The 12,400-nt window shown below is 42.8% G+C and overlaps 1 protein-coding gene across 26 annotated transcripts in view; it reads right to left on the reverse strand.

The window, feature by feature from the left end:
* Nucleotides 1–656: 656 nt before the first annotated feature.
* The window catches only part of ttn.2 (titin, tandem duplicate 2), a 181,506-nt gene continuing 169,762 nt past the window's right edge, over nucleotides 657–12,400 (reverse strand). For all 26 annotated transcript variants that reach the window (XM_014173782.2, XM_045707534.1, XM_045707532.1 and 23 more), the window contains 9 exons: nucleotides 11,799–12,383; nucleotides 11,376–11,681; nucleotides 10,605–10,904; nucleotides 9,907–10,482; nucleotides 9,476–9,781; nucleotides 8,770–9,366; nucleotides 2,676–8,582; nucleotides 2,153–2,560; nucleotides 657–2,002 (listed from right to left, as the gene is read on the reverse strand). In XM_014173782.2, coding sequence (XP_014029257.2) covers nucleotides 1,701–2,002; nucleotides 2,153–2,560; nucleotides 2,676–8,582; nucleotides 8,770–9,366; nucleotides 9,476–9,781; nucleotides 9,907–10,482; nucleotides 10,605–10,904; nucleotides 11,376–11,681; nucleotides 11,799–12,383 — 9,287 coding nt within the window. In that variant the 3' untranslated portion in view covers nucleotides 657–1,700. The remainder of the gene's footprint in view (nucleotides 2,003–2,152; nucleotides 2,561–2,675; nucleotides 8,583–8,769; nucleotides 9,367–9,475; nucleotides 9,782–9,906; nucleotides 10,483–10,604; nucleotides 10,905–11,375; nucleotides 11,682–11,798; nucleotides 12,384–12,400) is intronic.

Below are 12,400 nucleotides of genomic sequence, written 5' to 3' on the forward strand. Positions count from 1 at the left end.
TTTTCTGGAATTTTCCAAGCTGTTTAAAGGCATAGCCAATTTAGTGTATGTAAACTTCTGACCTAGATAGTTTGTGTGTATGCATTGATATGTAGGCTACGTGTGCCTTTAAAAAAAATGTATGTACTTCTGTCCTTGAGCTGTTCTTGTCTAATGATGTTCTGTATTATGTCATTCTGTATTATGTTTCATGTTTTGTGTGGACCCCAGGAAGAGTAGCTGCTGCTTTTGCAACAGCTAATGGGGATCCTTATATAATACCAAATACCAAAATACCTTGTCACAACACAACTGATTGGCTCAAATGAATTAAGAAATTAACTTTTAACAAGGCACACCTGGTAATTGACATGCATTCCAGGTGACTACCTCATGAAGCTGGTTGAGAGAATGCCAAGCGTGTGCAAAGCTGTCATCAACGCAAAGGGGGGCTGCTTTGAAGAATCTAAAATATGTTTGGATTTGTTTAACACTTTTTTGGCTACTTCATGATTCCATATGTGTTATTTAATAGTTTTGATGTCTTCACTATTATTCTACAATGTAGAAAATAGTACAAATAAAGTACAAATAAAGATAAACCCTTGAATGAGTAGGTGTGTCCACACTTTTGACTGGTACTGTATATAATATACAATCAGAAAACACCTGAGACATTTTAGTGCTGATATCATGCTTTATTAAATCAATGCTAAACTCAGGGAGGTTGCATATAATTATATAATTCTAATTTAAATCAAACAAAAGTGCAGGGCAGAACAGCTAATACATTTTGTTTTCTTTTAACACAGCAGGTGGTGTCACTGTGGTACACTTGCTTGATGTTTGCCTGACAACTGAACTGGTGAAATTCTAAAGCTAACACACAAAAATAAGGCACACAAGCAAACCTCCAAGAGATGGCTCTGCTTCTGCAAAAAAGTGCAGGATGGACTTTCAATTTTTCATGGCCAGGTTGATGTTGTTCGGAAAATCAATTAAGCAGTCATTTGCAGAAACAGAGCACCAAAAAATTATTTCAGCTCAAGTGCAGGCCGCTCGCACGTTGAACATGTCATTTAAATGGTGGTTATGACATAGTCAGTCCAGAACACAAGGCCTAGTTGTCCTGCTTACATGAGGGTTTATGCAAACAGCACTCAGGGTCTTATGATCATGTTACAATTCATAGGAGTTTGATAATAACACTGCAGGTAATAACATACAGTGTCTAACATCTCATCTCTCTGATTTAGTCAACTTCAACAGGGAGCCTCTCTACCTGTTGAGGCAATCTTAAGACATCAACTTTTTGTTGAGGCACAGAGTTTAGTTTCAGGTTTAACAGGGTATTCGTTTCATGCGAAACTTTCTCCTTTTAAACATTTCAGTTTCATTTGTTTCAGTTAATATTGTCATAAATAACAATTCATACATTTTCCATAACCGTTAAATTCGGCTATATACATTATGTACATGTCACAGAAAAAATGGATGAAAAATCCTAAGTCATAATTATCCAATATGGCACATTTTATAACAACTTTAGACTTTAGTCTAGTTTGGCATAAATTAATGTCAAGTTTGGTATAAAAATAGTTCATATTTACAATAACAGAAATCCAGGTCTTTATCAAGTAAGATTATTATTTGTTCAATTAATACATAAAAAGGCATTAAAGTAGGGAAGGGGGAGGATATAAATTATATGAACGTTTTTTTTATGATCGAATGCTTATAGTTACTGTTGCAGTGTCAGATCCAAAGTCGTTGTACAGTTTGAGTGTGTATGCTCCAGCATCCTCTTTTTTCACACTGGTGATGATGAGTGTAGTGAGGTCCTCTGAGGTCTCGATGTGGAACCTACCGCCATGCTCCTCACCGGGCAGCGTTCTTCCACCGCGGGACCATTCGATGTTAGGGGTGGGCTCTCCGGAGAAAGCACAGGCCACGGTGAGAACCTTTCCAAGTTCAATGGTGATGTCCTCTGGGAGAGCTTCGATTCTTGGTGCCCCTGTCGCACCTGTTAGAACACAAATAAAAAAATGCTTAGCAACTGCACTACTACAAATATGGGTAACATTTTACTTAAAGCCTGAAGGTTTAATGCATTATGAAGTAGCTATAATGCATTGTAAGACTTGTATGTCATAAGCATATATGAGATACTTACCTAGCATACCCTGTGCAATAGATCTCATGGAGGACCCCTCTAGGTGGGAGTGACTCATCATTTCAGTCATACTGCTGGAGCTCATGGCATGGGAAGATGCCATGGAAGACATGCTAGATAGAGACATGGTTTCCATCTGCATTTCAGCAGCCATGGCAGCCATGCTAGACATACTGGCCATACTGGAACTGCTGAAAGAGGTCTCCTGATGCATAGAAGATGAAGAAGCCATGTGGACTGATTGGGAAGAGAAGCTTTCCTGCATGCTGCTAAGAGCAGCACTCTCCCCCATCATCATCATCTGAGCTCCTCCATGGATTTCTTTCTTAACAACCTGTTCTGAACTTGTATGGGAGGCTAAAGCCATAGATGCCTCTTTTTGACTCATTGATCCCTGTTCGCTTTTCACTTAAATAGAAGAAAAGAGACAAAGAACCATTAGAAATATGAATATACAGACTTGTATAGAATTCGTACAGAATTTAGTTTTATCAAGAGGTTTGCTTTCTACAGCAAAACGTACCTTTCATGGCCATGTGCTGCTGCACATAAGCTGTGACTTTAGTGTAGATGGATTGGAACACTTGGCCAACAAATGAGAATGAAGATTTAGTAGAGACTCCTCCTTCTGCAATGAGCTCACAAGAGTATTCTCCCTGGTCGTTCTCAGAGAGGTCATGGATAATGAGAGAACAATGTCCATCCACAGACATATGGAACTCATAGTGGCTGCTCTGTGTCAGTTTCATTCCATTCCTGTACCACACAACTTCTCTCACGCTGCTTTCAGATACACAGGACATTCTCACTGTGTCTTCTGAGGCTTTGGCTGTGAGTTGGTGGATAATCTTTGGAGCTTTAGGAGTTGGGGATTTCACTGTTAGTGGAGATTTGACTCTCTTAGGTGAGGTGACTTGGGGAGGGGACTTCACTCCTTTTGGTTCAGGAGACTTGACTTGGGGAGGTGACTTCACTCCTTTTGGTTCAGGAGACTTGACTTGGGGAGGTGACTTCACTCCTTTTGGTTCAGGAGACTTGACTTGGGGAGGTGACTTCACTCCTTTTGGTTCAGGAGATTTTACTTGAGGAGGTGACTTCACACCCTTTGGTTCGGGAGACTTGACTTGGGGAGGTGGTTTCACTACCTTTGGCGAAGCGATTGGTTCAGGAGACTTGGCTGGGGGAGGGGACTTCACCCTTGGAGGCGAAACAACTGGTTCAGGAGACTTGACTCTGGGAGGTGATTTCACTCCCTTAGGCAACATGATTGGCTCAGGAGACTTGACTGGAGGAGGGGACTTCACCCTTGGAGGGGAGGAGATTGGTTCAGGAGACTTGATAGGAGGAGGGGACTTCACCCTTGGAGGTGAGGTGATTGGTTCAGGAGACTTGACTGGGGGAGGGGACTTCACCCTTGGAGGCGAGGTGATTGGTTCAGGAGACTTGACAGGAGGAGGGGACTTCACCTTTGGAGGCGAGGTGATTGGTTCAGGAGACTTGACTGGCGGAGGGGACTTCACCCTAGGAGGTGAGGTGATTGGTTCAGGAGACTTGATTAATGGGGTTGGGGTTTGGGGAACACTGGTAGGTGAAGCTACTCGTTCAGGAGACTTGAATCCAGGCTCTGGTGACTTTATTGAGACAAAAACCTCCTCTTCGACAATTGCTCGGGAAATGGTCAGACTAAACCGAGTCTCTTGTCTGCCCTCAGCATTCTCAACCAGCAGTGTGTAGCTGCCTTCATCAGATGATTGTACAGAGGAAATTTCAAACGTAGACTTGTACTGCGTGGTAGATACCATAAGACGATGAGAGGATACAATTACTTGTCCCTCATGCAACCATGTAACACTTGGTGCTGGTTCTCCATCAATGTCGCAAGTGAATCGAGCAGTCTCTCCTTCATTGACTGTTGCAGACTGTGGTTTAGTCAGTATTCTGGCTGCCAGAGTTGACTTAACTTTATGAACAGTCACTTGCTCAACTTCTGTTGCCTCCATAGCCCTCATTTTCGTTTCAGTTGAAGAATATGTTTCAGATCTTTCAGACGATGCATGTCTTTCACCTGACACGTATCTTTCAGTCAATCGAAACTTATCAGATGATGCTGATGATAAGGATGCTGCAGATGATAAGTATTCAGTTGATGCATACTTCGCGGATGCAGCATATTTTTCAGATGCAGATATAAATCGTTCAGATGAATCATATCTGTCATATGTTTCATGTGATTCAGTTAACTTTGATTTACTTTCTTTCACCTCCATATGTGTTGCTGAGGAGGAAGCTGCCTTGAAGGATGATATGTGGTAATGGTCTGTCTTTGTGATATCAGGAACAAATGGTTGTGGAGCATCCTCATCTTTACGACGTGATGTATATGTGGAGAATTCACCTCCAGAAACATCGAGGATACCATAGTCGGATGCTTCTCCCTTTGAGTTTGAACAAACCGCACGATACGTGCCACTGTCCTCTGCCTGACAATCACGGATCTGTATAGACAGCACTCCACTCATGTTTGTGAAGCGTAACTTCTCACTTTCTTGAATCAGTTGTCCGTTATGAAACCACTGGATCTCAGCCACAGGCTTCGCTTGGACATTCAGAGTGAACTTCGTATTCTGACCACATGGGACACGATGGGAACGCATTCTCACAGTCACACGTGGGGCGTGGTCAAGGCTGAAGGGTGTTTGGGTCACTGTCTGGTACTTGCGCTCAGATTTCAGTGCAGCCTTTCTTGACTCGTATCTGGACATGATGTCAAATCTGGCTGACCTCTCAAATCTTGAGGATGAGCGGGAGGATCTCTCAGCTGAAGCTGGGGGGCTGGGGGAGCGTGGACGCGTCCTCTCAGGGGTGGGGGATCTCCTTTCGATGATCTCCTCTGGCTCCAGAGGACGTGGGCGAGGAGTTCTTATCAGCTCAGAAACAGGGCGCATCAGCTCAATGTATGTAGGAGACAGTGATCTTCTCCTCCTCAAGAACTGTGAAACTTTTGTTCTCTTGATCTTGTGCTCGGTTACTTGTGATACTTCTCTTCTTGCAAAATGTTTCTTTTCTTCATGACGCAGAGCAGACAACTCGAACCGGACAGGGCTGCCTTGTGGGGAGGCAGAGAAGCCAAGTTCAAGCTCCTCCTCAAGTTGGAGCCTTTCTTGTTCAGTTTTCTTCATTGACAGGTAATCATCGATGGGCTGCAGAAGCTCTTCATCACTCATATCACCCAGGGAGCGTCTTCTTGACCTGAAGGATGCCTCGGATTCAAGAGAAGGTGACCGTCTTGCTGGTCTTACTGTTTCCAAGTCATCTTGCGTGAGCTTCGGGATACGCCATCTTGGCCTGTACTGGTCAGTAATTCTAGGAAGGGGAATGACATAGAATTGCTCCCACCTGGAGAGACGAATTCGTTTCTGTCTCTTCTGTACGATCTTCTCCATCCGCTCAGGCATTTCATACTGATCTCTAAGTTTCTTGTACCACTTCATGTCAGACAAAGGTACAAAGTGTTTAATCAACAGGTCTTGATCCAGAGCACTTGCATCATGGACACGTGACTCAGGAATTTCATATGGCATGCGAAGTTTCCTTTCCTCGATATGTACAAATGGTTTTTCTTCTGTGATATCAAATTCGCCCTCACAGTGTTTGGTGCTCACTGCCGGCTTGTATATGTCTGCAGCGTGTTTCAAAGCCTCTTGAGCCGCTGGGTTGAGTCCAGTAACTTCAGTGGTGGAAAGGCGTTGTGCCATTTTCAGTGTCTTGTCAATTTGTTGTTGAACATATGTCTGTTGTTCCGCCTCACTCTTATATTCCCTCCTCTTGTATGTAATGCGGTCCACCTTCAGTGTAGCCTGGCAACTCACTGATCCAACACAGTTTGTTGCGGTAACTTTGTAAAGACCTGAATCCTCAACAAGAGTTTCTCTGACATGCAGAACGTGATAGTCTACATCCTCTTGAACAACTGTGATTTGTTGGTTGAATTCCAGTGGCCTGCCATCCTTCTCCCATTTCAAGATTGGTGCAGGTGTTCCCGAGACTCTCAAGTCAAAGCGGACACTATGGCCCTCTACACACTCCACGTTAGCCAACAGCCGTTTGAACATTGGCCTCATGGTGTCTTCACTAACAGGGTGAGGTGTCACTGTAAGACGTGCTGTGCAACTGTCTTCACCAAACTTGTTGTGGGCCATAACAGTATATTCAGCATCGTCATCAAGGTCAAGATTGTGGATCATCAACTGATAAAGACCCTTGTCACTAATGAAAGTGTACTTCTTATCATCTCGTTTGATTTTCTGACCAGCCTTCAGCCATGTTACTGTTGGCTCTGGATGCACTGTTATGGTTACACCGAAACGAACATCTTCACCGATGTAAGCAGAGCGGTTGTACAGAGGCAGAGTGAAGTCTGGTGGTCTCTGCATAAGTCTTTGCTTATCAAGCTTTCTCTTCTTTGTGAGTGAGCGTCCAATGAAGTGTTCACGGTAGCATCTCACAGTTTCAACAAAGAGTTCTCCATAGGCGTTATCTTCACCGTCCTGACTGATGACTTTGCATCTGTAGACACCATCGTCAGATGTTTCAATTTCCTTGACGTAGATGCTAGCAACTCCATTGATGTAGCTGATTTCATATTTGTGACTTGCTGTTAACTGGCGGGTGCCAAAGTACCAAGTTGCTTTTGTGGTTTCATCATAATGTTCAATGTTGCAAACAAATCTGACATGTCCACCCTCCTCTGAAGATCCATGCATGACTGGACCGGCTCTCAGACCTTCTGTAGGGTGCGCAATCTTGACTTTGCCAACTGCATAACCTCTGTAACTTCTGAAGCCACCACCGAAAGCAACACGAGCTGATGAGACAATTGTCTCTCTCTCTTTCTTCACCAACGTCTGGTAGTATCTTCTGTGACTCAATGTCTTGATAGTTTTTTTGCTGAGGTGCTCCAGCTTCAATCTAAGCCAAGGATGTTCCAGAGCTTCATGAGCAGTCATACGTTTCTTCAGGTCTTTACAAAGAAGTCTGTCACAGAAGTCCATACCTTCGAGGCTGGTCTCTTTGAAAGCCTCACTGTCGAAGATGTACTCTGCATTTGAGATATTCTCAATCATTTTTGTGGTTGATTCTGCTGCAAAGGGGTTAAGTCCACTGAGGAGCACATACGTTAGTACACCAACTGACCACATGTCAGTTGCAGTGCTGACAAGTCCATGACGGTGGATTTCAGGTGCACAATACTCTGGTGCAGTGAAATTGATTCTGATATTTTCTCCAGGAGTCAGTAATCTAGCCTGGCCCATTTCAATAATTTTGATATTTGTGCTCTTTCTTGTGGTGTAGACAATGTTGTCAGGTTTGATTTCAAAATGAGCATAGTTGAGTTTGTGCAAGAACTTCAGAGCTGAGCACACCTGTCTCAGGTACCTAACAATCTCCAGTTCTGAGAGCTCAAAGTTGCCTGTGCCAAGTCGTTCAAAGATGTCCACGCCTGAGATGAACTCATAGATCAAGACCATTTCTTCCAAACTGTCAAAAGACTCATGTAGGTACATGAAGTTCTTGTGTTTACAGAGATTGAGTGTCTCAATTTCCCTAGTAACCAGCTCCTGATCAGTACCTTTGATCTTGATAAACTTGGCCATGAATGTCTTCTTGGACTTGTTTTCAACACAGCGATGAACAACGCCAAATGTTCCGGCACGTGCCAGCTCTTCAGATATTGTGTATTGGGCAGCCACCATCTTGATCTTTGATGAATGTGGTGCCTCCTCTTTGGTGATTTCTCTAGCTTCATCAACTTCTTCATCGTAGTTTCTGATAACGGATTTATCTTCTATTGTTGTAACAGGCTCAGTTGGTTCAGAATGATCGCTCAGACCAAACTGGTTCTCCGCAATGACACGGAACTGGTATTTCGTCTTGCCAAACAGAGCGATCATGGTGTATTTAGGCTCGTTGGTTTGGCCTGCGCGGATCCACCTGTCACCTGATGTGGGGCACTTCTGAATAATGTAGTTAATGATAGGGCTTCCGCCATCTTTTTCTGGAGGACTCCAGGTTAAAGTGATGGAATCTCTAGTGATTTCACTGACTTTAATGCCCTTAGGAGGATCTGGTACATCTGCCACGGCAACTTCAATGGTCTGTTTGTCAACTCCGAATCTGTTCTTGGCAGTGATTACGTAGTAACCTGTATCCTTCTTCTGAACTCCTTTGGGGAACACGAGTGAAGTAAATGATCTTGTGACAATCACTTGAGTGTGAGCTGATGATCCCATGATCTCTGGTCCCTTCTGCCATTGGATTTGAGGGTCAGGCTTGCCACTGATTGGAATCTTAATGGTAACCACTTCACCCTTTACAGCATGAACTGCTCCCATGCCTTGCAGTTCTTGAGGTAGGTGGATCTTGGCAGGAACTAGAGGAGAAAAGAAAGAATATAAATTAATTGAGTATATCAATACTTATATATATATACAATTCTAAATGACCTACATTTTTTATAAAATGTAAGGGAATTCAAACTTGTTTTATTATCAAAAGATGTATGTTTAACACAAATGTCCTCTTAAAATACTTTTCAACAGCCTATCAAAAATGTTTACCTTCAACAGTCAGATTCACTGTTGTAGAGATGGATCCTCCTTGGTTTGTTGCCCTGACTTGATAGACACCTGCGTCGCTGTCCTCGGCATTTGCAATAACAAGTTGGTAATAACCTCCCTTGAATTCCTGCAATTTGAGTTTGGTACCATCTGCAACAATTTCTTTGCCATTCTTATACCATTTCACGGTGGGGATGGGATGTCCAACAATTTTTGTGACAAATGTAGCATTGGATCTAAACTTCACAATCATTTCTGGTCTCATTTCTTCTCTGAAGACAGGAGGTTTCATTGTGAGACCTGATTTGGGAATGATGGCCTCTGATACCTCACTCCAATCACTCTCACCACCCATGTTTTCACATTTCACACGGAACTCATACTCAAAGCCCTCAAGAAGGCCTTTTACAGCGAAATGTGTCTCATGGATTTTATTGGATGTACAAGTGATCCATTTGTTCTGTTTCTTCTCTCGTTTTTCAAGGAAATAGTTCTTTATCTTTGCACCTCCATCGTCTTTTGGTGGTTTCCAGAACACAAGACAAGAATCGTTGGTCACTTCTGTGACAACAGGCTGCATGGGAATTCCAGGTTTTGCTGAGGAACAGACAATGAGAGCGATGTCATAGAAGTGCATTATTCTCTTAACCGTTACAGTAAACATGATCTATGTGATATATTTATCATTGTCAACAAGCATACTTACCGAATGGACTTTTGATAATGAGAACACCAGGAACTTCAAGTGCCTCACTGACTCCATATTGGTTCTGAGCAGAAACACGGAAGTAATATCCAGCACTTTCAATCAGATTTGGAATCCTGCAAGTGTTTCCTGAGACTGATGATGACACCAGATGCCACTGCTCGCCTTCCTTTGCTTCTCGTTTTTCCACAATGTAGTTGGTGATCATTGATCCACCGTCATCCTTTGGTGGTTTCCAGCTGATGATCACTGCGCTCTTCAACACAGCATCAACAACAATAGGTCCCTCAGGTTTGGTTGGTTTATCTGAAAAAAATTGTACAAATCTACATTTAGATAACAAGTTCTCTGTTGGTCATGCAAACAATGGGTTCTGTTTATAAAATAAGCAATTCTATTATTACAATAATAGTAAACAAAATAATTGTTACCTTGAATTTCAACCTTGAGTATGGTTTCAACAGTTCCAAATTTGTTGGTCAATTGCACCTTGTATTTTCCAGCATTTGTTTTGCGCTGTACATTCCTTATAACCAGATGAGTGTAACTCTCAGTGTTTTCAATTATCACGTTTTCAGACGCGTTGAGCGGCTTCTTTGCATAGAACCACATGATTTGTGGAATTGGACGGCCAATGTAGACAACATGGAGACGAAGACTTGTTCCACACCCTGCAGTGTATTTCTCCTTCAATGGGAATCCAGGGTGGAAAGCAGGTGCGGCCTGCAAGCGCAGCTTGCCGCTGGACTCTGTTTCACCGGCTTCATTGGCAGCTCTGCAAGTGTATATGCCCTCATCTTCCTGTTCATCTGTGGCCACTGTCAGTGAATGGTTGCGACCATCAGAACTCATCTTGTACTTGCGGCTCTGGATCAGCTCCTTGCCATATCTGTACCATCTGATGTCAGGAAGGGGACGTCCAATAATCTGGCATGTCAGAGTTCCTGATTCACCAAGTTTTGTGATGACATCTGCCATGTCTTCCTTGAGACTAGGAGCCTCTCCCACTGTTGAAACATAAACAGAGCATGAACATTATTTCTAATGAATGGCAATGATAATTTGTAATCAATGATTTTTGTAATCTAAGGCGCTTTGAGTATTTTATGAAAATATTATGCCAACGTACAGCTCAATTTAGTCTTGATGCCCATGGCGGTCCTGCGAGGTCTACTCATTCCTGTTTCATTTTCTGCAAGGATTCTGAACTCATACTCTGTAGCCTCCATCAGACCACCCATGGTGAACTGTCTGTCCTTGGAACGCTCCTTGTTGCATTTCTTCCAGGCACTTTCACCTGCCTGTCTGAACTCAATCCAGTAACCCAGGATCTCTTTGCCACCATCGCATTCTGGGCGCAGCCAGTGAATAGTGATGCAGTCTTTGGCAACGGAGATTATATCAATCTCACCTGGTTGACTGGGTTTGTCTATTCAAAGAGAGAGAGAAGTAACCATGCAATTACAATAATTCATCTTATTCAAGTATTGTATTATTTATAATATTTATATGTATTATTAAAGGTGCAATATGCAGAAATCGCCATTTCCTGTTTGCTAAAATTCTAATAGTTCGCCTAATTTCAGTTTTTGACAAAACAAGACGTCATTGTGTAGAAAATCATTGTACCATCTAAACCGCTGTGAAATATCTGTTCCATAACCAAAAATATTGTAATTTCAGCTGTTTGAAACTGAACGTAAAAGACGCAAAAACGAAATTTAAGAACAGGAAGCATATAATTAGCACATCATAGAACAGATCTACCACTTCTTATACTTTCTTTCAATGAGATTGACAGATCTATAACTATAATTTCTATGTTCATTTTGTCAGGTCACCCAAAAAGTTACATATTGCAGCTTTAAATGTATACTCGAAAGGTCTATTAAATACATACCGAATGGATCTTTGCATATAACATTTTCAGATACTGGTCCAGGTTCACTCTGACCGATGTCGTTTTGTGCCACGACACGGAACAGATATTCAGCATCAGGGATGAGTCCAGTGAGAGTGTACATTGTAGTGGTGATGTGTGTCTTGTTGTGACGCACCCACTTCTCTGTGGATACCTCTCTCCTCTCAACGTAGTATCCTGTAATGCGCGCGCCACCATCATCCTTTGGTCTGCCCCAAGATAGAGCAACAGTGCTCTTTGTGACATCCATAACTTCTGGTGGGTTGATTGGAGGTTCTGGTGGAGCTGTTGTATAGAAACGAGAATTGCATAATTGTAAATAGAAGAACTGAGGAGTGATAACACAAGAAAACTAATTTTATGTTTGCAGAACAATAATTATGAACATTCAAAAATACTTACACAGCGGTGTCTTTGGAGTGACACATTCATCTGATTTGAGAGATCTGCTCACACCAAACTGGTTTTCAGCAGTGATCTTGAAATGGTATTCAACATTCTCCTTCAGCCCCTTGACCACCAGAGCTGTGTCCACCACTCTTGAGTCTACAGTATACCATGCTACCTTTGATACCTCTCGCCTTTCAACGATGTAACCCAGGATATCCGAGCCACCGTCTTCAGAGGGAGGTCTCCAGCTGACTCTTACAGAGCGAGCCTGGATATCATCAAATTCAAGAGGACCTTCCGGTGCATCTGGACGTCCAATCACTTTAACATTAATGTAGACAGCCTTCCTGCCACATTTGTTCTCCAGGACCAGGTCATATGTGCCAGTGTCATCTCTGTGGGCTTCTTTGATCACAAGTTCAGTGATATCATCATTGGTGGCAATCATAGCTCTGTGAGAGATATCTCGGCCTTCCTTTGTCCACTTGCAAATAGGGACTGGTTTACCCTTGATGGGTACAGACAGCCTGATGACTCCTCCCTGTCTGACCACATAGCCTTCCTCATATTTGAGGTCCAGTTCATAATCGGGATAGTCTGAAATGAAGCATACA

Source organism: Salmo salar, chromosome ssa25 (genome assembly GCF_905237065.1).
Source record: "Salmo salar chromosome ssa25, Ssal_v3.1, whole genome shotgun sequence".
NCBI classification, from domain to species: Eukaryota; Metazoa; Chordata; class Actinopteri; order Salmoniformes; family Salmonidae; genus Salmo; species Salmo salar.